This window comes from Megalops cyprinoides, chromosome 1, assembly GCF_013368585.1.
Source record: "Megalops cyprinoides isolate fMegCyp1 chromosome 1, fMegCyp1.pri, whole genome shotgun sequence".
Classification (NCBI taxonomy): Eukaryota; Metazoa; Chordata; class Actinopteri; order Elopiformes; family Megalopidae; genus Megalops; species Megalops cyprinoides.
In genome coordinates this window covers 40467967-40492855 of record NC_050583.1, presented here as the reverse complement: position 1 = coordinate 40492855, position 24889 = coordinate 40467967, and the positions used below count along the sequence as shown (strand labels likewise).

General features: G+C 45.0%; 1 protein-coding gene across 4 annotated transcripts in view; it reads right to left on the bottom strand.

Moving 5' to 3' along the window:
- Positions 1-21007, bottom strand: part of ezh1 (enhancer of zeste 1 polycomb repressive complex 2 subunit) — a 29432-nt gene extending 8425 nt beyond the window's left edge. Inside the window, exons 1-11 of one of the 4 annotated variants that reach the window (XM_036523386.1) lie at positions 20771-21007; positions 18972-19109; positions 10496-10621; positions 8742-8864; positions 7587-7704; positions 6834-7031; positions 5610-5712; positions 5248-5411; positions 4746-4837; positions 1888-2047; positions 248-429 (exon numbers count right to left, since the gene is read on the bottom strand). In XM_036523386.1, coding sequence (XP_036379279.1) covers positions 248-429; positions 1888-2047; positions 4746-4837; positions 5248-5411; positions 5610-5712; positions 6834-7031; positions 7587-7704; positions 8742-8864; positions 10496-10621; positions 18972-19100 — 1395 coding nt within the window. In that variant the 5' untranslated portion in view covers positions 19101-19109; positions 20771-21007. Of the gene's footprint in view, positions 1-247; positions 430-1887; positions 2048-4745; positions 4838-5247; positions 5412-5609; positions 5713-6833; positions 7032-7586; positions 7705-8741; positions 8865-10495; positions 10622-11290; positions 11351-18971; positions 19110-20770 lie in introns of those variants that run through there. The other 3 variants (XM_036523403.1, XM_036523396.1, XM_036523410.1) reach the window with 3 other exon arrangements.
- Positions 21008-24889: the final 3882 nt, after the last annotated feature.

Sequence of the window (24889 nt, the reverse complement as noted above, 5' to 3'; positions counted from 1 at the left end):
AAGCAGTGCAATTTACACGTTGTACTTCTAATCCAATTTACACATCTGTGCCAGTGACATCTACCAAATGACTCCAGAATTGAAAAGACAGGGTATTTCAAGTCCTCTGCGCCTGGATGCACCTGCACAGACAGTGTTGCACTGCGTACCTGTACATATGCACATCCATCTGCCATCAGACAATCCTCCAAGTAAGTGCACAGGACACAAATAGGCGAGTTTACTTTTTTGGCAAAGAGAGCTTTACCTCTTTGCAGGTCTTGGTACCAATGAGCCGGGCAATAGAGCAGAAGTTGTTGTAATAGGTGCCATGCAGCACCCTGAAGAGGGACTCCTCGGCTCCGCTCCACTGGACCTGTGACTCCGCCTCCTCTGTGGCATCCCCGCCCAGCCTCAACTTGGTGGGCGTCTGACAGCGCGAGTTCCCCTCTGAAACACAGACAGAGAGAGAGAGAGAGAGAGACACCTCAGCTGTCCGTCCCTCTATTGATCAGGACTGGCCAGACAGCTAGCCTCTTTTGCACATTAACAAGGTCTGCTGCGATTGCTCGTACCGCCGGGAGAAATTGAATTAACTTGTTTGCATGCCGGGATCATTCTGAACCGGGGGAAACGAGGGGGGGTGCGCCCTCCACGCCCGCCCCCTGAGGAGAAATAATGACAACAGCGAGTAAACACGGAGAGTCATCCAAATGCCAGAGACGGAGACTGCAGAGCTGCTGTCATCAAATCGGAGCAGCTCTGTCTCAATCCGCTCTGTCCCGAGAGAGCACTGGCCGGGGAGTCATCCAGTGTGCTTGAACTCTGACGCAGAAAAGTGGCTGTGATGGAGGAGGGGTGGGAGGAGCAAGCCTCTGCGCACACAGGCGGAGAACTCGCTCTCCCCAGTGCAGGGCAGCGGGGGGGCTGTTTTTTGGGTCTGCGTTCCTGACCCTCTTGCCAAAAGGCAGAGCCTGGTGCTTGCTGGCAGTGGCTCAGGGGCTGCGGCAACCCGCTGTCACTCGGCCTCCTAGACGGAAAGCTTGCTCATTGCGATTGCACAATGCTGGTGGCTGAAACATGTATCTGCTTTTTACATGATCACCTCCTTGGTCACAGAGGAGTGCTCTCCCCCTCTATCTATGTTTTGGAGAAGAAAAGCAGCTGTCAGCATAATCTGATATGCTCTTGTTTCCGTCTCTTTTCAAATGCATCTGTCATTAGTGCCTGGAGCTGAGGGGAAAAGTTAAGGAGGGCTCAGTTTTCTTTATCTGTGGACATGTCCAATGGACAGGTTTGTTGTTTTGTTTGGAGGAAAGTACGCTGGCAAATGTTTTTGTAGCTGAGTCATCTCTGGCCAAAGCCATTTTCATTTCCCTTTGAACTGGTGTTAATCTCAAAACACTTCTTTTCATCTTATTTTCTTTGAAATGTTTATGTGGAATAAAAAAGAAATGTATCAAGAAATGTAACTGAAAGGTGCATCTTAAAAAGCAATATTGTTTCAAAGTGAAATCCTTTCAAATGATGCCTGCACATTACCAACTTAAAAAAGTTGGTAAATGGAATTCATATTCTGGAGGTGGGTGAATAATTGCACATGAGAATGTCAGCTGACATGGCGAAGATTTCAAATGTAACAGCAGTGTTGTCTCGCACAAAGCCTGAGCAATGCTCAGAGACATACACACTGATATTTGCACTTAGAGGTCAAAGGAGATGCTCCAAATACACAAAGTCTTTGTGTCTTCTGCTACATTTGCAGCAATCTGCTATTGCAGGCTGCTACATTGAGCATGCCATGACTATTCCTTACCAGTGTCTAATGGCCTGGATGCGATTTTGGATTTATTCGCACAGATGCGTGCTAGGATGAGTGGATTTGGAAGGTGATGTGGTTGTGGTCACCTGAGGAGCTTGTGGTCTCGTGATCACTGTCGCCCTCCTTGCTGTCCCCAGCAGAGGACGACCCGGCGCAGCTGGAGCTGGGGGGCCGTGGCTGTCTGCGTCGCCGCCGGGATCGCTGGGCCCTCAGCATGTTCTGATCCGCAAACTCCTTGGCCCCTTTCTTCTCCCAAGCAGGGGAAACAGAGAGAGAGAGAGAGAGAGAGAGAGAGAGAGAGAGAGAGAGAGAGAGAGAATGAAAGGGAGAAAGAGAGAGAGAGATTGCCATTGGATAATTTGCCTCCTTTAGTTTCACACAGATGCACAAATGCTATGTATTATATGCTTACAACATTCCTCTATCTACACTTCAGATGTAAAAACCTGTCCTATGTTAATGATATGTGCCATACAAACAAGAGAGAGAGAGTGAGCACACAGAAGGCCAGCTGCAGGTTAAATAAGATCATCTTCACTGGATCAGTATGTTCATTAAAATCTGCTCCTACTGAACTTTAAACCAGATGCACAGGGAAGAGAAGGGTCAGTCCACTCTTGGAAAGCCTGCGAGGGTTTTTGAAATGGGTCTTATTTATTTCTCATATGCTGGTAATTACAGCAGATGGGACAACTCTCTCTGTCATACAAGCAAACCTACAAGGAACATAATATTACCAACCAAAAGCAGGCTGCTTCTTTCCGGAGGCACTAGTTATTACAACACTGTGTGACGCACTGATGTATGTTCGAATGTGGTTCATTATGATCAGTATGTGCCATTTTTTGTGACATTATAGATGCATTTGTACTCTGTCTTTATAGGTCACTCTGGATAAGAACTTCACTAAATGACTAAACTGAAATGTAATGTTTGGACAGACTGTATGTTCCAGCTACTGATTAGGTTTCAGTTGACTATGACACAGATGTCCACTCCTAGTCCAGGTGGCATTAAGGTCCATGGCTTTTAATCTGAACCATTTCTGCCTTTCCAGTTCTGAGCTGGTGCTTTATGTAGAGCTGGGCCACAGCCATTCACGAGCAGAGGGTTGAAAGGAAAAGACCAGCTGGTAAGATCTAAGGATCAGATAAGGCTTTCTGCTCACAGAAACATTCACATGTACAAATGATGGGCAGGATTTAATCCGTCATGACCAAACTTTACCCGTCACTGTTTTGTAAGATGGCAACAAGCTATGTTTTTCATATGAACAAATATGCATAACACCTTACAACAATGCAAACAGTTTTACAAAATAAATACTAATATATCTGTGCATGTCACACTAATTAATTAAGTGATGGTAGTGAAACTGCTGAAAATAGTAATATTTAGACAGCATGAAATGAACAAAATACATAAAAACGAACAAAAAATGTGTTTAACTTAAAGTACATCACAATTTACAACATTCTTTGAATTCACTGTACATTCATCACACATGTGTCTTGACCATTTAACGAACACATCTGTGGTTATGTTTTCATTATACTTTCCTAATATTATTGCCTCTTGGCAAATGCAACCATTAGAGTGATACAACTCAAAAACAATGGATTTTATTGGCTAGGTTTGACAAGTCCATCTTGTGTAGGCATGTTACAACTCAAAGTGAACGAATGAAAAAAGTTGTGAGGTAGTTACACACAATTGTTGAAATGAAACCTTGACTAGTGCCAGGCGCTGTCCATTTGAAAACACAGTGGTTGCTGAACAGAAAGTGTTCAGAGAAAGTAAACCTTGGACAGACAGGCTCCTTTTAGAGTTAAAAAAGCAACCAATGAATGGCAGGTGTTGTTCCCTGTAAGACAGGACAATAGGTTCAGGGGGTAGAATGTTATTTCACATAACAAATAGACAGACTTGGATTAACAGACAACCACCAAATTAAGTATCCATCATTTTAAATGGTCCTGGCAGTTTAAATAGTGAGGCCTTTTACAGAGGCTGCTTATCTAAGTTGCACAGAGATGTTAAATACACACATCTAGGAAAAGTCACAAACGGGAAACCATGCATCTTTCACAAAATAATTTATGTTTAGAAGAGGAGTATCAATAGATTGATGGCAGTTCCAGTGTTAAACATTAACACTGGATTTTTTTAAAAAAATAAGCAATTACATTACAAACAGTTAATCTTAGTATAGATGTTTCCCACCTTTTAAATTAGTCTTCAAACAAAAATAAAGAATGAAACGAAATCTTTAGACTTATTCAATGAAAGAATTGTACTTAAATGTGAGTAAACACAAGAAATAGAACATGTTGATCAGACTGTGTATGAACATGAGTGACAATTAAATGTTAGATGTTAAGGAATGACAAAAAAAAACTGACTGGCAACAATCAATGTAAAAAACATAACAGTGAAAGAAGATTTACTTTTAATAAAACTTTAGGTATTATTAAGGTATTGTTTAGCATTGCCAGCTATACTATCTTTCCTCTTTATTTCATTACTCATATGCACTCGCATAGTCAATTTCACTCAATTTGGATCTACCCTAATGTCCTCCTTTTCAAAAAATGTACCTGTTAAACTGGCATGACATTTTACTAATTTCATTCAGTTTAGGTGGTATGTAACCCACTGTACAAGCAGTAGTTCTGTACATTTTATTTTTCTGCACTGTTTGTCCTGAACCCATGAACAGAATGTGAGGAACTGGTATGTCACTAGAAAGGAGGGGGACAGTTACATGAAAATGCAGAGCAAACCATTAGAGAGAGGAGCTAGCTAGCTAGCTACCCACGACAGAATTTTGTATGCCATAACGTTCAGATTTTCTTTTTTCCATCCAGACTTGAGATAAATGATGGGTGATTAGTTGTCACTGGAAACCCTGGAGACAGACGTGGACAATGCCAGGAGATCTCACCTGTAACAAGAAGCAGTCCAGTCCGCAGGGATCCGTCTCCACGCGAATCTCCTTGTTCTTCCTCTTGTATACGTTAGGTGTGGCATGAAAGGCTGGAGACAAACACAGCCATCACTGCAACCGCATACAGGATAACAGACTGCCATCGCTCATTTTTCAACCACAGCTGGTACAGGTAAAGACCATAACTGGCATCTTACATCAGAGTCCACTGTTTGATCAATTTCAGTTCAACAGTGAGCTGGGCTGAACCCACCGCTGTGTGATTTTTCAGAGAGAGACAGATTAAAAGAGCAAGACAAGAAGGAAGGAACAGTGAGTGAATGTGAAATGAGAGGGAGTGAAAGGGCAATGTGAGGAGTGTGAAAGGAGTAACAGAGAGAGGGAGAGAGACTATGGTGAGAGGAACAGGGAGAGAGTGAGGTGAGTGAGAGAGGCACAGTGAGGTGTCTGAGACTGGAAGAGAGGGTAAGAGAGAGAGACGACAGGAAGGTGAGATTACGGTGAAGGAAGCAGTCGTATTTGAAGCAGCGCCTGCAGAAGAGGGTGTGGAAGGAGTGCAGGGACTGCTCCCGCTGCACAGACTTGGCGAAGGGGCCGTCGATGTTGGGGGTGCACTGTGGGGGCAGCTTGACTGGGCTGGGAGGCTCCAGGAGGTCTTTGTATCTGTTGTTAGAAGGCATACAAATTGGGGCACAGATGAGGAAATATGATAATACTGTCATATGTATCAGTCAGTTCATTATCACTGGCACACACACACATATGCACACACACTGATGTGTACACTAAAAGCACCAAACAACTCAAAATACTAAAGCATGACACAAACTGCAATACATGATAACATGATTGTTTCCTTACTTTTCCTTCAGCTGCTCAGTTGTGCCTTTGTATGGGAACATTGAAGCGATGGCTTTGAATATCTTATCATGGGGGATCTTCTTACTGGTGGCTAAATCTTTCGCTGGAGGCACAATGGAGAACAACACAGGTGAGCTCTCTGTTTAAGAACAATTCTGCTCATTGACCATTCTGCATGTATCGTGCCGCTACGAAGACATCTGAAGCCTGACCTCCACCATTAAATTGGGGGGACTAAAATACTTGGGGTGGGGGTGGGCTCATGGCACATGGGAGCTTTCATTTACAGTGAAACCATGTAATCTTTTCCCAAAACCCCGGTCTAGTCACAATGACCTCAGGTGCAAAGCTTTCAGCTCACCTTGCCATAAACGTCTATGCGGACATCCCAGAATGCTAACCGTTTCATCTTACCCTTTCATCCTTTCATTGTATCAGTCCCCATGCTAGCACAGGTCCTTTGTCTTTACATAGTAACACCTCAGCTGCCTGGTTGAACCACAGTTCCACGAGGCCCGAAAGTCCAGCCGGACTTCATTTTAAACCAAACTGAATGAAAAAAGGATCTTGTGTGTAGTTGTAAGTGTATTGTGGCATCGGACATGTTTTTTCTGTGTAAGGGGAGATCTTGGCACTGCCAGGAACATTGCTCTCCAAACACCTCTAAGCTCCCGGACTGCCTGGCATGCTCTGCCCAAGAGGTCATTAAATCCTGAAATACGATGAGGCATATCACCGTCGTGAACAAACAGGTTCCTGAGTGGAATTGGACCAAGGTGGAGTGGGAGATGGGGGTGGCCAAAGCATACAAAGTGAGCTGCAACGTGGCACGGCTCCTAATGCTGCCTGGGCTGACAACAGGCTCTGCTGGTGGGTACTGTATCATTCATTGTATAGCTTGCAGTTATGGAAACTAAAACAAAAACCAATGACAAGGCTCTTGTCAAAGTTTGCACTATAGCAACTTACTTCAAGCATATAAGCGCACAGGTAACCAGCTTTTCATTGACCTTTCTTTGTTATACCACGCCACTTGTTCAGTCAGTTTGTCACTCATGTTCTGGCTTGGGCAGGATTTGAGCACTCACATTTTTTACTTTAGATTTTTCTGGTGCAATAATATCTGTGACTTGCCTGTGAAAGTCACTGTTTTCCCTAAACCAAAGGGTCTGATCGAGACAGTCTGTTCAGGTATGGAACGCTGCCGCTTGGCCAATCACCTACCCTCCCCCATGCTCCGCCTCTTTCTTCTGAAAAAGACAGGCGGCCCAACCTTGGCATCTTCCACCCCCTCTGTAATGCTCTTCCTCTCCCCCTCCTCTTCACCCCTTTCCACACCTTCCTCTTCCTCCTCCTGGTCAGAGTACTGGCTCAGTGCCTCCACCAGCTCTTTGAAGATCTCATCATTGATGAATCCCCCCTCTGCATAAAAAATTTCAGGAGGAAAAAAAGAGGAGAGAGAATACATGAGCACCCCTGCAAATGACATCAGCCACCCGCTGCTGTCACAAAGCGGTGATGACCTCATCAGAGCACCTTCTTAATCCCACCTTGCCTCTGGCAGGGGACTGCATGGAGAGAAAACCCTCAAAGATGAGCTCTTAACAAACAAGCCTTGGCACGGAGCCTCACAAACACCTCTGGAGTCCGCTAAGGACTGCACTTAGCCGACTATGTCCAACTGTGATGATATGCCATGCAGGAATGTTCAGCTTTCTAACGGTGTGCTAAAACATCATCTATGGTCCTCAACAGTGTCAGGTTTTCACTCCATCCAGTCTTAACGATTTATACAAGGTCATTCTGAGAGCTATTCTGTCATCAGGGGCAACAAAGGTCAACTGTAAAGTTTAACTGTATCTCTGTACCTTCACTGCGTAGTGTGGTACGGGCAGTCTTAGCTTTAATCTTTTATAATGGATTAGGGTGTGTGAGTCGCACACAGGTGGCACCAACGGGGAGGCCCTAAGTGTTCACCTCGGTCCCCATGCACGCCATCGTAATTGTCGATGAGCTCCTCCAGGAAGGCTTCATCCTGCTCCAGCACCTCGTCCCCCATGTAAGGTATGTTGTGCAGGAATGTCTCGTCCTCCACCTGAGGAGGAACAAGACACAATCAAGGGTCTGTTTGTAACACAGCAGGGAGTGTGCAAAAAGAGAATTTAACTAGGAAAAGGGGGGTTGGGTGGAATATAACTCATCCTCCTGATTCATAAAACACTACGTGAACCACTGGGTTGCAATCAGCTTAAATCAGCTCCAAACTGCAAAATAAAGAGGAAAAAATAAAACAGCAGCTCTCAAATGACATCCTCGACAAGTTAACATCACCTTTTCTAATGACTCATTTTTCTTAGGTATAGCACACAGGCCAGATGTCTATGGTTTACTAAACCATCAGTGCAAAATTCTGTTCATGGATGAATACAGTGGGCCTTCTCTTTCATTCACCAATAATCTCAGAACAAAGAACAGTAGTTATTCCAATTAAGAGACAAATCAGTCTGATCAGATGCTGTGCATAACACTCAACTAAAATGTTATAAATATATGTGCTGTTTTTTTTTTACAATTACTATAGCAGACATTTATACTTAAGAACCTTTGCTTTTTTATTAAGCAATAAAACCAGAAGAGGTTCAACCTCCCTTGTTGCAATTCTGAGAGGATTATTGTACATTTCAATTAAGCTTTTGCAAAATATCTTTCCTACAAAAATATAAATGCATTAGATGGTTTAAGAAAGCCACCTAAACATGGTGGGATGGCTGATTTTGAGAAAGAATAAAAAATGACTTGTTATAGGGAGCTAGAAATCAGGTTCACACTGACTTCTCATATCAGAAATACTGTGTGCTGACACTTCAGGATTAGAAACCAAGAAACAAAACTGTCTTCTCTTGAGACTCTTTACAGAACTTCATTTGCATTCCAAATAAAGTGTTAGTTAAGGAACAACACGAACATAGTGTCCTTTTGAGGTTAAACACACATTTAAGTACTAAAACCAACCTGGACTCGTCACTCCTGCAGTAACTGCTTCCCACTCTCCCCTGCATTATCTCCAGTTCATTTTAAGAGTTGGGAATACATGTGCATGTGCATGTGCATGAAATGCCATTTAGGATTCACCATGAAGTTGTGCTGCAGTGGGGACCATGAGTACATGAATGGGACTCCTGCCACCGTGTTCAGAGTCCTCATCACGATGGTCTGCTTCTTGAATGCAGGGAAGCCTGACTCCACAACGCACTGCTGTAACAGGAAAGGAGAGTGACATAACAAGGAAATACACTGATCTCAGCTAGGGGTCTTCATGGATCCACAGGTCTGGACTAGGGGAGCAAAGACCCAACACAAGACCTGTACCTGGTCAGGTTCTCATGGCCAGAATCGTCAAAGGCCTCTTGGGCAAAATTGAGTCAAATGTTAATTAAACTCCTGTGCAGTCTGTGAATTTAACTGAGGCACACGCTACTGAATTTGTGTACCTGTAAATCACTGGCTTAACCTTTATTATTCACTGCTGCTCAAAGAAAGAGCATAAAAGCATCACTGCACCTCCTTGAGCACTGACAGTGTTAACAGTATGCTGTCTCTACGTATGTGTTCATTTAATATGTTACTTTCCTTGTGGAATTAACTGTAATTGTTTTACATTAAATAGCCCTTTTTGGAAAGCTGCAATTACTTCATTCATCTCATTTTGAATTGACATCTCTTGCTACTCTTCTCGAAGAAACTGTTATCTCCTGACAAAAAAATATTAAAATATTGGTGAATTTCCAATACACAGCCGTTACACTTATGTTACACTTGCTCTTTGAAAGCTATCTAGATTTTTTCTATGGATTATCAATGCTTGTTTCTGATAAATAAAAGCATTTATCAAAAAACAACACAGTATGCTTTAAAAAGTACTTTGATATATTTTAATCTATTGTAATGGTTGTTTAAAGAATTGCCAAATATTGTAGGTTACTGTTATCAAATAAGGGTATCACAAGCAAGGGTAAGGACCATGCATACTTGCTGTGGTGCCAAGACATCCTGGGTTGGCCTCTGATTTTATTCACTGAGATGGGTAAGATAGAAATTGCCAGTTCTGGTTTGGGTCAAGTGACATTATCTGGACCTTTGAAGACCTCTAATGCCAACCCTCAACATAAGCCTGGGAAGGGAGCTTTCACAGTTGCTGGTACGGATTCCCTTTTGGCACCAAACACAAAGCAATCCTGTCATCATGGAGCACAGGAAGTCATGACACTGGTGCCATGCACATCAGCATGTTTAGGAGAAGCCGATTTTTTGGCAAATTACTGGAAAGCAGATTTCCAGAGTTTGCTGATTCTTTGTTCTGAAGTGAAACTTCCAATTGGTGTTGTGCTTCTTTCCAGGAAAAGGGAGTACATACTCGGCTCCTACTCCTTTGGTGAAAATTTTGGGTAAAAGGCCATTATTTCAAGGTCCTGTTTACACCAATAATAAAATAATTGATGACTATACTGTTAAGTGTATTACAGTGTATTACCTGTTTACCTGTTTAAGTGTGTTAAGTGTATTACCTGTTTAACTACATAATACACTTAAACTTTCATTGACATTATTTAGAAATCATATTTAGGGTTTGTTGTTTTGAATTAAAGACACTGACAGGAGGGCACCTCAATGCTATTTAGTTACTTTCTGACAAAAGAAATACACTAACAAAAGTACAAATATTTTCTATTCAGAACCTGCCTACAATGTCTGCAATGTTATTAGGGAAAAGAAGTCATACTTAACATGGAGTAACATATCAACTGGTTTCGTGAAATATAAAAAGGCCTTTAAAATAAAAAATGTGACCAACAAGACTCTTCCACTGAGAACATTCAGGGATCAACCTTATTATTGTGTATGGATCCTACAGAGGAGGCCAATGGAATGGGCTGGATTCTGAGCTTGGACCACTCTTCATTCAGCAGATTTGTCCTTTCCTTGATCTTCCTACGACTGGACATAAACAGGGACTGGAGAGAGAGAGAGAGAGAGAGAGAGAGAGAGAGAGAGAGAGAGAGAGAGAGAGAGAGAGAGAGAGAGAACGAGAGAGAGAGAGGGTAAGAGAGAGAGAGAGAGAGATTGCCATTGGGTAATTTGCCTCCTTTAGTCTCACACAGATGCACAAATGCTATGTATTATATGCTGACAACATTCCTCTATCTACACTTCAGATGTAAAAACCTGTCCTATGTTAATGATATGTACCATACAAACAAACACAAGCAAACATGTAAAATTAGCTTGGTTGTAAGGTGTTACAGTATGTATTTCATTTGTGACTTACCAAAACAGAAGGGAAGCCCATTTTTACACTGGGATGTAGTACATAATTAAATTACAGAAGTTTTACAACTGTAATTAGAATACAAGTCATTTTAAGTCATCATGTATAAACAGTTAACATATAAATTCCAAATAAATGGTTGCAAAGTGTAAAAAGACAGGGCAGTGGATATGGCTGTACCCTGCCAACCAGATGTGTATGCTAGGATGTGTTCTGTTCTAAGCTAGCCACGGCACCTGCTGAGATAGACACATTTTTTTTTCCTCCAAAGGAGGCTCCACCCCATGGTTGATTGATTCCCAAGAGATATGCAGCCCAAACTATATACTTTATCGCTCCCTAACTCTTCCATTACCTCAGATCAGTGTTGAGAACATGATGCAGAGTGTTCACTTGGTGTCACTTGGCCATCACTGATCTGAAACCATGAATGCTGTTTGGGATACAGCCCAAGACTCTTCACTCCATCTTCTCCTGCAATACTGCATGGTCCTCTTGTAGACTGCTACTCTTTAATTGCATAGTTAACTAGCTAACTAGCTGTGCCAAGCCTTGAAGCTAACGAGCTAATATCTAAAAGCAAATTATAGCATTATTTAGCTATTTAATAACAAGTAGTGAGCAGGCTTGGTAGGTGTCTTTGTGGTCCACATTGTACCTGTATAAAGCATCAAATCATCAAAATCAAAATTTTAAAGCAAGACAACTTATAAGTAAGAAACTTGAGCTACTTTTACTAGCTTGCTGATGTTAACTTGCTATCTGATGCATTGGCTAGTTCATTAAAAACGTAAGCAAAGCAGAGATGAAACATGTAAACTCATATATTTCAGGGTCTAAAAAGTTTTCAAAAGCAAAACATAGTGGCCCTCCACTTCTTGAGAGACCCAGTATAGTTGTAGATGTAGTATAGCCCCATATTCTTAAAGTTTGTAGGCACCTGCATGACGAGCCTTCCGAATGAAATCTGCAAGCAATTCAATGATCATGAGTTTCGAGGTGCTTCATAATCTCATTGAACAGTCACTGCCACAGCTACAACTGACAAGGCACAGGCAAGGACTCAGGCGCGGACCACAAGAACTCCAGAGTCCAGGCGTTTATTAACAAAATCGTAGAATCGTAGAGGCAGTCCAAAACAGGCAGGGTCAAAATACCAGGAAGGCAGTCCAAACACAGACAGGAATCAAAGCCGGGGACAGGCAGGGTCAAACCAGGTAGTCAGGAAGATCAGGTGAACAAGGCAGGACAGCAGGCAGGAGCAAGGTCAAAGAGCAGGCAGGGTCGATTCGGGGAATAGCGATCAGGCAGAAAACACGGCGGGAACGAGACAGGTAAAGGCACACTGCAACGAACTGGCAACAAGACAGAGACAAGCAGGGTAGATATAGGGCTGGGCTGATGAGGAGATGGGAAGCAGGTGTGTAAGCAGGCAGGAGGGGATGATCGGGTGGGCGGAGACAGGGCGGAGAGTGGGGCAGGGCTAGAACACAAGGAAAACAAAAGCACATGGACAGGGAAGAACAAAACACAATAGCTAGGGGGCGGGAGCACTGACAGTACCCCCCCCCCTACGGACGCCACCAGGCGTCACAGCAGGCGAGCCCGGGTTCCGGAGGTGGAAATCCCGGATCAAGCCAGGGTCCAGGATGTCCCTGGCTGGGACCCAGCATCTCTCCTCAGGTCCGTAGCCCTCCCAGTCCACCAGGTACTGGAGACCGCGCCCCCGACGCCGAACCCCCAGTAGACGGCATACAGTGTAGGCTTGTGCTCCATCAATCAGGCGGGGAGGCGGAGGAGCCCGGGGAGCCGGGCAGAGAGGGCTGCGGACGACGGGTTTGATCCTGGAGACGTGGAAGGTAGGGTGGATGCGGCGAAGGGAGAGCGGGAGCTTCAGCCGGACCGCCACGGGGCTGATCACCTTGGCGATGGGAAAGGGGCCGATGAAGCGGGGAGCCAGCTTGCGGGAGTCCACCTTGAGGGGAAGGTCCCGGGTGGAGAGCCACACTCGCTGACCTTGGCGATAGCGGGGTGCCTTGGAGCGATGGCGGTCAGCAAACCGCTTGACTCGAGCTGAGGAGTGGAGCAGTGCGGTGCGTGCACATCTCCAGGTGCGACGGCAGCGCTGGACAAACGCCGTCACCGAGGGGACCCCCACCTCCTCCTCCTGGGCCGGGAATAGGGGAGGTTGGTAGCCCACACAGCACTGGAAGGGGGACAGCCCTGTGGATGCAGAGGGCAGGGAGTTGATGGCGTACTCCACCCAGGGTAGCTGCTGGCTCCACGCCGTGGGCTCCTGAGACGTGAGGCAACGCAGTACCACTTCTAGCTGCTGGTTGGCCCGCTCGGTCTGGCCGTTAGACTGGGGGTGAAACCCAGATGACAGGCTGACCGTGGCACCCAGTAGCCTGCAAAAAGCTCTCCAGAAATGAGAGGTGAATTGGGGCCCCCGGTCGGACACCACGTCAGTGGGTAGTCCATGCAAACGGAAAACATGGTGAATGAGCAGCTGGGCTGTTTCCTTGGCAGAGGGTAACTTGAGCAGTGGAATGAGATGTACTGACTTGGAAAAGCGATCTATGACAGTGAGGATGGCGGTGTTACCGTCAGACAAGGGCAAGCCAGTGACAAAATCCAGGGCGATGTGGGACCAGGGTCGTCTGGGAATTGGCAGGGGTTGTAGCAGGCCGGCGGGCGGCAAGGTGGACGTCTTGTTCCGGGCGCAGACTGAGCAGGCGGAGACGAAGGTCCGGACGTCATCGTTCATGGTAGGCCACCAAAACCGTTGGCTAATGAACGCCGCAGTACGTCGGGCACCGGGATGGCAGGTGAGTCTGGAGGAGTGCCCCCACTGCAGGACCTGAGAGCGAGCAGACTGGGGAACATAAAGACGGTTAGGGGGACAGGTGCTAGGGCCCGGTTCGGCCCGAAGAGCAGTGCGGACGACGGTCTCGATGTCCCACTGAGCAGCCCCGACCACACATCGGGCGGGCAGGATGGTGCTGGGCTCCTGGGGTACCTCTGCGGGTGAAAACTGGCGTGAAAGGGCATCTGGCTTACCATTCTTGGAACCGGGGCGGTATGACAGGGTGAAGTCAAACCTGGAAAAGAACAGGGACCAGCGGGCTTGCCTGGGGTTCAGACGTTTGGCCGACTTGAGATACTCTAAATTCTTGTGGTCGGTCCACACCAGGAATGGGATGCTCGTCCCCTCCAGCCAGTGCCTCCATTCCTCCAGCGCCAGTTTGACTGCCAGTAATTCCCGATCACTGATGTCATAGTTGCGTTCGGTGGGTGTGAGGCGGTGGGAGAAAAAGGCGCAGGGGTGAAGTTTGTTGTCTGTCGGCGAGCGTTGAGACAGGATGGCCCCCACTCCTATGTCTGAAGCGTCCACTTCCACAATGAATTGCTGGGCAGGATCCGGCTGGGTCAGGACAGGCGCTAAGGTGAACCGGGTTTTCAGGTCGACGAATGCCTTCTCGGCTTCAGGGGACCAGGAGAATGCCGTCTTAACAGAAGTCAGAGAGGTGAGAGGAGCAGCCACCATGCCATAATTGCGGATGAAGCGGCGGTAGAAGTTTGCAAACCCCAGGAAGCGTTGCAGCTCCCGACGTGAAGTGGGGCGAGGCCACTCCTCTACCGCCTGGACCTTCTGCCTGTCCATCTGGATGCTTCCCGCGGAGATGACAAAACCCAGGAAGGCGATGGTGCCCCGATGGAATTCACACTTCTCTGCTTTCACGTATAGCTGGTTCTCCAGCAGGCGCTGAAGGACGCGACGAACGTGCTGGACGTGTTCAGACCGGGAGCGAGAAAAGATCAAGATATCGTCCAAATAAACAAACACAAACCGATTGAGCATATCCCGGAGGACGTCGTTCACCAGGGACTGGAAAACAGCCGGGGAATTCATCAGACCGAATGGCATGACCAGATATTCATAATGCCCAGAGGGGGTGTTGAAAGCTGTCTTCCACTCGTCCCCCTCTCGAATTCTGACCAGGTGGTAGGCATTGCGGAGATCCAGCTTGGTGAAGATGGTGGCGCCCTGTAGTGACTCGAAGGCAGACGACAGGAGTGGTAGGGGGTAGCGGTTCTTAACAGTTATGGCGTTGAGACCCCGATAATCAATGCAGGGACGAAGAGAGCCATCCTTCTTTCCAACAAAGAAAAAGCCAGCCCCTGCGGGCGAGGAGGACGGGCGGATTATCCCTGCTGCCAGGGACTCCTGGATGTACCGGTTCATAGCCTCGGTCTCCGGTGGGGACAGGGAGAACAGGCGCCCCCTAGGGGGTGATGAACCGGGCAGGAGCTCTATGGCGCAGTCATAAGGACGATGCGGGGGCAGCGAAGTGGCACGGGACTTGCTGAACACCGGCTTAAGGTCCAGATACTCTGGCGGTACTGCCGAGAGGTCAGGAAAATCCTCAGGTGCAGGGGGGGCTGGTGAAGCAGGGACCAAGGCATCGCGAAGGCAGTGTGAGTGGCAGAAGGGGCTCCAGCCCAGGATCTTATTGCCCTCCCAGTCGATGTGTGGATTGTGCTGCACTAGCCAGGGGTGACCCAGGACCACAGAGGCTTGAGGGGTGTTGAGGAGATGCAGCACTATCTCTTCACGGTGGTTGCCGGAAATGAGGAAACTCACCGGGTGGGTGGTGTGGGTGATGCGGACCAGCGGGGCCCCGGTGAGGGCATGGGCCTCCAATGGTGAGTGCAGTGGGATGCGGGGCAGGTGCAGCTGGGCCGCCAGGTTGGCGTCAATGAAGTTTCCGTCAGCTCCCGAATCTATTAGGACAGAAACGGTGTGAGACTGACCCCCGACGATCAGGGTGGCGGTGAACAGAGGATGGACTTCAGGGGACTGGTGTAAGGGGGTGCCGCTCACCCGTAATCCCCTCACTACTGGGTGAGCACTGGCCTTTGCTGGGCAGATTGCCACAAAGTGCCCTGACTGCCCACAGTACAGACAGGACCCAGTGCTGATCCTCCTCTGACGTTCGGCAGGTGACAGACGAGTCCGGTCGACCTGCATCGGTCCTGGAGGGGTAGGTGGAGGAGATGCAGGACCCCGTGCAGCCCAAACAGAGGACTGCTCCCGGGAGGGACTGGGCGGACTTCGGGAACCCCTCTCCCTGCGGTGCAGCATCAGGCGCTGGTCCACACGAATGGCCAGGCCCACCAAGGCATCGAAGCTGGCAGGTAGCTCCCGGGTGGCTAGCTCGTCCTTGATGGGCTCCGAGAGGCCATTGAGGAACGCATCATACTGAGCCTCCAAGTTCCACCCGCTGGAGGCGGCGAGGGTGCGGAAATCAATAGCGAAATCCGACACCGATCGGCCCCCCTGGCGGGTCAGCAGCATCTCCCGGGCAGCCTCACGACCGTGCTTAGAACGGTCGAACACCTTTTTCATCTCTTCGGTGAAGGCTGCGTAGGAGTGGCAGAAAGAGGCACCGGTGTCCCAGACTGCGGTGCCCCACTCCCTGGCACGGCCCGTCAGCAGGGTGATCACGTATGCGATCCTCGTCCGGTCCGTGGGGAACATAGAGGGCTGGAGCTCGAACACCAGGGAGCACTGGGAGAGGAACGACCTGCAGGTACCTGGATCACCGGCATACGACTCAGGAGGTGGCAGTAGGGGTTCCAGACTCGGAGGTGCAGGCGGAACAGGGGGAGAGACGGCTGCAGGTGGCGCTGGGCGGCTCTGCTGCAGCTGCAGCAGCTGAGCCGTGATGCTGGCCATGCTGGTGGCGAAGCTCTCCAGGGACCTGCCGATTGCCTCCAACTGGCTCTGATGGGTTCCCAGCAGGGTACCTTGCAACTCCAACGCTGCTCTCAGCTGAGGAAGGTCCGCTGAGTCCATGATGGCCAGTTCGTACTGACAAGGCACAGGCAAGGACTCAGGCGCGGACCACAAGAACTCCAGAGTCCAGGCGTTTATTAACAAAATCGTAGAATCGTAGAGGCAGTCCAAAACAGGCAGGGTCAAAATACCAGGAAGGCAGTCCAAACACAGACAGGAATCAAAGCCGGGGACAGGCAGGGTCAAACCAGGTAGGAAGATCAGGTGAACAAGGCAGGACAGCAGGCAGGAGCAAGGTCAAAGAGCAGGCAGGGTCGATTCAGGGAATAGCGATCAGGCAGAAAACACGGCGGGAACGAGACAGGTAAAGGCACACTGCAACGAACTGGCAACAAGACAGAGACAAGCAGGGTAGATATAGGGCTGGGCTGATGAAGAGATGGGAAGCAGGTGTGTAAGCAGGCAGGAGGGGATGATCGGGTGGGCGGAGACAGGGCGGAGAGTGGGGCAGGGCTAGAACACAAGGAAAACAAAAGCACATGGACAGGGAAGAACAAAACACAATAGCTAGGGGGCGGGAGCACTGACAACAACAGTTGCATCACCTGTACCCCTAAGTCTCTTATTGGTATTCCTTTTACAGGACTACTGAAAACTGAAATATTATTCCACAGTGTTACATTTATTGACGCTCTGCTCCGTCCTGCCACTCTTTTGAGTATTAACATTAGTCTCCAGCTACATGTGCTAACTAGGTACATCGGACCAGAAAGTGAAAAAAAAAAAAAATTGCCAAAGTCTAGAGGGGGACAGATCACACAAAACAAAATATACCAGCAGGACAGCATGTTAGAACCTAAAGAAAGAAAGACACACAACAAGACAGAGAGGAAAGTAAAGGTAGACATACAGAAAATGATTGCTTCTCATGTCAGTCATGAACATCATGGATACTCTTGAGAGCAGGTAAGGGAAGCAGACTAAGCTGACTAACAGCTAGGGCCACATTATAAGCACAAGTATAACATTACACCTTACCTTTAATGTGGACAGGTTATTATAATATCAAACACAATCAATGTCAAACGCATGGGTTGACACTCCCATTTGGACAAAGCGTTTCCAATTCATCTAAATTTATCGCTGTGGATGGGTATAATTGCAACTACCTCTTTACCTGAGCTTCTCCAGTGTTGTGCAGTTGTATAAATGGGGAGCAGGTCTGTATTAGATGTATTATGTCCTTTTACATGTCCTTGTTCTGGTGTGGAGAAACAGTTTTTAGGGCACTGAGCCACGTGCTTGACCTGGATTGCTCAAGTAAAGACTGCAGTATAAATAACTTTGCAGAAGTATGAGAAATGTTAGTAGAGAACTTTGGTCAAAAATGATTTTTTGTTGTATGTTTACCAAATACTTAAATTCACAATAGTGTATTCTGAACCATGTCATACATGCCTATAACTTTCCCTCTTCTAGTCAATATCACAGCCTGGCCAGACAACTGATTCGAATTTTGTAAGAGTGAACAGAATGTGTATTTCTTTTCTCTGGGCAGTTGATTGATCCTTTAAAAGACAGAATAATCAAAAAAAAGTTTTCTGAATAGATCAATATATGGTTGGTGCATTGTGATGATTTTTAGAAACTGTGAAAAGTTACACAACAAAAACAAAACAAATACAAATTTAGACATTTCTGGATGCTCACCAATCCTTTTGATAATGATGCACTGACTCTCTCAAGTTTTTTTCTGCAAGCATATTAGAGTCTTTAAGAGATAAGACAGCTCTCAGGGAAAAATGTAGCTTTGAATTTCTCTGGAAGGCCCAACAGTCACAATATCTGTATTCTGTCCTTGTGAACATATTAGAAACTTTTAAAAACCCCACACTATCTTGCTGAAGCTTTATTTTTGATTGTGTACGTCCTTATTGTTTTTGTTCGATTTTGTTTGGGTGTACACACTAGTCCAACAAACTGTTAATTTTGTTTTCCTTGTGGTCAATGGTTGCTCCATTTGTCCATTCCATCTAATAAAAATTTCTGGCTGGCTGGATGTTGGCCGACTTGTGTCACTGTCTGGAATGCTCAATGAATTACTGTACTTGGCAATTATCATAGAACATTAATTTGTAAACCGTATACTTGAATTCTTTATTAAACGTGACAGTGTATGTGGGTGTTTATTTGCAAAATAAATATGGTTAGTGAAATAATGGTGATGAAGACCAACCTTGACTTCCTCTGCTTTGCGGAACCTCTTAAGTTGCCGGAGTCGCATGTACTCAGATTTGACTCTCTTTCTCCACTCCACCAGATTGTGTGGGGGCTTGCTTGGAGGAGGGCTTCGAGTGTCATCCATATTCCTGCACTGGGACAAAGCAGGGAGTTATGCGCACACACACACACACACACACACACACACACACACACACACACATTCATGCAAACGCAAAGTAATAGTAGTGACAGTAGTATAACAGTAGTTGTACTGACAGTCAAATCTAACATCGCCTCCTCGCTTCTGCACTGGAACACAGAAACACGACACATAATGGAGTCATGAACACATACAAGTACCCCAGTGCCACCACACTGGCATCTGCGCCATTTTACACAGCTGAACCGCCACACAGATGTACACAGTCATAGTGTATAATCACTGAGATATAAAACCACAATGAAATGATGTAATGCAGCATGTCACTGACACACACATACTGAAACTAACACACACCAGCGCAACAGCTGAGCTCTCAGAGAGGACATTCTGGGGCAAGTCTAAAATCTTCTACAAACTAATGCCTTTTGTACATCTGTGTAGATAAGATGGGCATGTGGTACCTTCCAGATCCTTATTATTTAATGTTACAGTGTCTTCTGCATCAGTATGAGTTTCTATTTTGAAGCAAACATTTTGAAGTTGACTTCAGTAAATGGTCTAAAGAAACAAAATACCCTGAAATTTGAGTTATTAAATGCGTGTCCCTTTCATAATGTTGTCAGCACGTGAAGCTTTATACAGTGCAACATTCTGATGACACCTGCAAATTTGTGATACAGGATATTGCCATATGAACACAGAGAATTTTAACCTAGACTTCATTTCCTCTGTTCTACACCTTAGGAATGCTTCCATTTCTATCAGAACAGACTAGAGCATAAATCAAAAAACATTTTCCTGCTGACATAAAACTAAGTATTTTCGCACATCCATAAAATTCTGTGTATCGCGGCGCCTTTAACTAATCAGAAAACGCATGACTCAAACTTTGTCATTCTCCTATTTTTTTCTCTGCGTGTGCGAATGACCGCCGCCTGCCGCTCGCAAGCTGTACTTTACGTCGCATTTTGATGGGAGCTTTAAAAGCGTTACAGTACATCCCGGTCGGAGAAATAGTGTAGAGATATGCATTTGATCATGCGGTGCTGGACCAAGAAATTGTCCAATGAGGGAAACAAAAACATGAAAAAACCAACTGTGCTGTTGTGAGACAGTAAACGTGAATCACGCCGTCACCATGGTCGGAAAAACACATGCTCCGAGCGTACAACATTGAACAGTGGAAGTGGGCGTGCCTCTACGAACAGCAATATGAAAACCGTGCAGGGAAGTGCGTAGTACACTTTTGCAGATTTCATAATCCTTTTACAGAAAAGAAACAGACGCTTATACTGAACATACAAGGTTGCGAAAATAGAAAACGGCACCATTATACTACACATTGTCACCCTTTTTGTTAAAAATTCGTAATTAAAACAAACGTAAGCCCTTTTTTTGCAACGAAAGATTTCCAGAAGACCTCGCCACTACTGCAAGACCACAAGCAGTAGCTAACATCCTTTTCCACCAACACCACACAGGCAATTCCGTACTTGCTAAAGTAATAGTACTTGTATTAACATAGCACATTTTATCAAACCATATTGACTGTTGAACCAAATATACATCGAGCTTTGAGAGACACTGCAAGAAACACCTAAAATGGAAATAAGAGGCAAAAAACGATCTAAACGAAATTCATAGCCTACCTGTTATTTGTATTAGTACGCTGCGCTAACGTGCAGAAGGGAACTCGGACCCGCTGGTTATGAATGTCCTGCACACAACGACGACGTTCTCCGAGCTACGGACCCAACGTAGAATTCAATAGTCGTGCGTTTCGATTTGCTCGAGGAGAAGATGCGAAGATTCCTATGTTGTGCACGAGCATGCTGAGATTGTTGTTGTACTATCTACAGTTCGGAGCTGCGCACTTAGCTCCGTCGAAGCAGCGGATGACGTCTTTATTATTACACACCGTTGCTGTTGGAGTAGGCAATAGAGATTCTGCATGACACTCATATTTGTGAATATTGTGTAACCTGTTTATTATTTTTATTACTACCATATTATTATTATTATTATTATTAATAATAATAATAATAATAATAATAATAATAATGTTATGAGTGTAGTGGAACTGAAACATGTATTTTTTTGTTAGAAATGAAACTGACATATTTGTTATGGCAGAATTGTTATATTATCAACATTTTACTAAAATGGTTGTAATGTTGGAAATAAAATCGGGAGGTAGCTGGATCAGTTCTCAGTCATTGCTCTCTTCAGAAGTTGCATGAGTCATCCTCAACAGAGGGGTTACCGGGAAATAGTTGTATTTACACACTGCCTTTTACTGGAAAAGGGCATGACGAGGTTGGTATTACATCTTGGGGGTGTCGGGGAGGGACGGGGGTCAATTAACTCTTTCAAACTTTACTTCGGAGTTCCTCACTTAGCTGTACCGTACGTCATGACGCAAGAAGTGCTTCGTCTTCTTTCTTACGTCAGAACACACACACACACATATATTATACATCCGACTTAGATAATTTTCTGTATGTATAATATTTCAAAATGATATATCATTAATGACGTGTCATTAACATTATTATTGTCTTCGTATGCATATTATTTCAAGTGATAATAGTAATGATGATGAAGACGATTATTATGATTGCAGTCATTATTATTATGATTGTAATAATAATTAATATTAATAGCAATAGTGATCGTAGTAACAGTAGCGGTAGGAGCGGCTATAGCAGTAGGACGAGCTTTACTAGTGATAGGATCCAGGAGACAGTGATAGTATTTAGTGTGTATTCCTATTCAGCCAATGATTCCCTCTTTGCAGTACTGTGAAATGAAGCAGGCGCAGAGCTTGTTTTCCTTCTGTGGAGAGCAGCAGAACAGGCGAGGTCACTGGAGCCTCGCGATTGGTCCATGTCACGTGACGACCAGACAAGAAAATAACAACGTGCGCATGACCAGCTTGGTGTGAGTTTGCCATTGCTGCACACTATGTGGGTTGCCATGTGTGATTAAATCCTTCATTTGCGGTTGAAATTCGGGCCATCTGGTATTACAGTTTTTCTCGATTGCTAAGACACGCTTAATGAAACTGGGATCCTCTTGATCTTCATCATCACCTTCTTAGCACAGCAGAAGTCTGCTCTTGCAAATGTGTTAACAGTTTTTCATTGGTTTCACACATTTTTACACCCTTTTTCAAAACAGTTAACACAGACCTTATAGAAAGACCCAAAACCATTGCAGCATTTCCCAAACCTCTCCTAGAAGACCACTTGTACTGCATGTTTTAGGTCTCTCCCTGCTCCAACACAGCTGATTTAAATGATCAGTTTGTTATTAAGCAGCTTCAGGAGTTCATAACGAGTTGATCATTTGAATCAGCTGTATTGGAGCAGGGAGAGACCTAAAACATGCAGAACAAGTGGTCTTCCAGGAGAGGTTTGGGAAACGCTGCTCTATTGGATTAGCTGTGTTAAACAAAAGGAAAACATCTACTCACAGCTGATAGAAATTACTAGCATAATTATGAATCTCTAATGCACCTGTGTGAAACTCCTTCGTACAACTCTTCAATCAGCAATCAGTCCTCATCCATCTAAAAAAGATGCCACCTCCATGTTGCTATTTGTAAGCATGTATCAAAGAAGCCAAAGGTATGTAATGAGAGTAAGAGGCCATGGCAGAGAGGCCCAAGGAAGAGGAAATCATGGCTTGTCCTGTACCATTCTGAGTTGGAGCACTGTGGCATCTATTGTTAGTTTTTTGAAAATGAGAATAGGTAAGTCACACTGTTATTGTATACCACTGTGTATTTCAGCTTTACTGTATTACCCTGTTGGCAGAACAAACTGTGTCTACAGTAATGCAATTGTTTCAATCCCATTTGTGACTGTCATAATGTCAATTTTGACATGCTTTTTGCATTTAATGACACATTTATTGACCATGTTGTAAACCATGGTCTCTCTTTGAGAGAGGCCGGTTCAAGGGTGCAACCAAATCTGCAGCGTTAAACAGCTGCATCAATAGTACAAATTTTTCGGCAAAACAGGTGAGATGTGCATCCTTCAATGATAATTAAACTACATATTACAATACAATACAGTATGTTTACACTTTTGTACACATTTTTTGTACACTTTTGTACAGCTGTTGTACACTGTACCCTTTGAGAGAAATGGTGAATGTGTGAAAGAACTCCAGTATCAATATGTCCAGTTAAGATGTCTGTTCAATAACCAAACAGGGTACATACACAGCTATGCATAATGTAAAGTACTGTAAAACTATGGATTTACTGTATTTTAGAGAGTAATGGAGATGGAAGCCAGGCAAACTGCACATACATTCATCTTTGTGGATGAAGCTGGATTCAACCTGGCAAAAACATGCCACAGGGGAAGAAATGTGATTGGACAGAGAGCAACCGTGGATGTCCCAGGCCAGAGAGGAAGTAACATCACAATGTATGCAGCACTGTCCAATGATGGTTTGCTGTTTCACAAACCACTCATTGGCCCCTGCAATACAGACAGGCTCATTTCTTTTCTGGATGACCTGCGTAATCAACTTGTGCCAGAGGAGGAGAGAAGTCGAGGGCCAAGAAACTCTCCTACCTTCGTCGTTGTGTGGGATGATGTGACATTCCACCACTCTGCTGCAGTCACAGACTGGTTTGCTGCACATCCCAAGATGTCAGTACTATTCCCGCCTCCATACTCCCTCTTCCTACACCCCATAGAGGAGTTTTTCTCTGCATGGAGGTGGAAGGTTTATGACCACCATCCACATGACCAGATTACTGGATGCCATGAATGCAGGGTGTGGAGACACTTCTTCTGAACACTGCCAGGGTTGGATTAGACATTCCAGAAGATACTTTCCACGATGCATCGCCAGAGAAGACATAAGATGTGATGATGATTAGAACTTGTGGCCAAATGCAGGAGAGAGGGAGGACTAGAACCCTCACAGTACTGTACAGTATGAGTGATTATACTATACATGTTGATGTTTTTTTGTAATTATTATTGCAGCCCTGGAATTTCAGGAATTTGTTTTTTTTTTCAACTTTTTATTTTTCACAATTGCTATATGCAAAGATATAGAAAAGGATGTTGAAGCAAATTGCTGCATTTCTCATTCATTCTTGTTACATATACTTTAGTACAGTCAATAAAGTGAAAAGGTGTTATTCTACTGATTTATGTGAAAAGTCATTCAAACTTCAAAGATAAAAGTTCATCATTTATGTAATGCTCCTTGTTGTTAGTGTTTTTTAGGTCAGCGTGTTATGAGTGACAATGTATGCCTTCTGATTGAGAATTGTTGCCAGTGTTATGGTCAAACAAGCTTATTTTGAAACGTATGAAGTGTTTTCGTGGTTTGAGTGAGTTTTGGAGGTGAGATTAACTGTTTGGCCAAGATGCATATTGGTAATGCAAACTGTATGAAGAGTTTTGAAAAAGTGGCTTCAGTATTGACCGATGCTTGTTAGCAATTAAAAAAAAAAACTATTTTTATTTACAGTACAGTATTCAGCATTTCTGAGTTTGAAAAGTATGGAAAAAAGAATGACATGGAAAAACCTGATGCAGTACAATAAAAAATTTTGTTTGAGTATTTCTGATTTTGGGTGAAATTCTTTCAGTTCTTTGGTGAAGAAAGAATGCAGTACAAAAGCTATACCATACTGAATGTCCGAATTTGTCTAATGTAGGTGCTTACTGTAGGTCTTACATGTCAACGACAGTTCATGGGAATGGAAAAACCTGCACACAAACTAAGAAAAC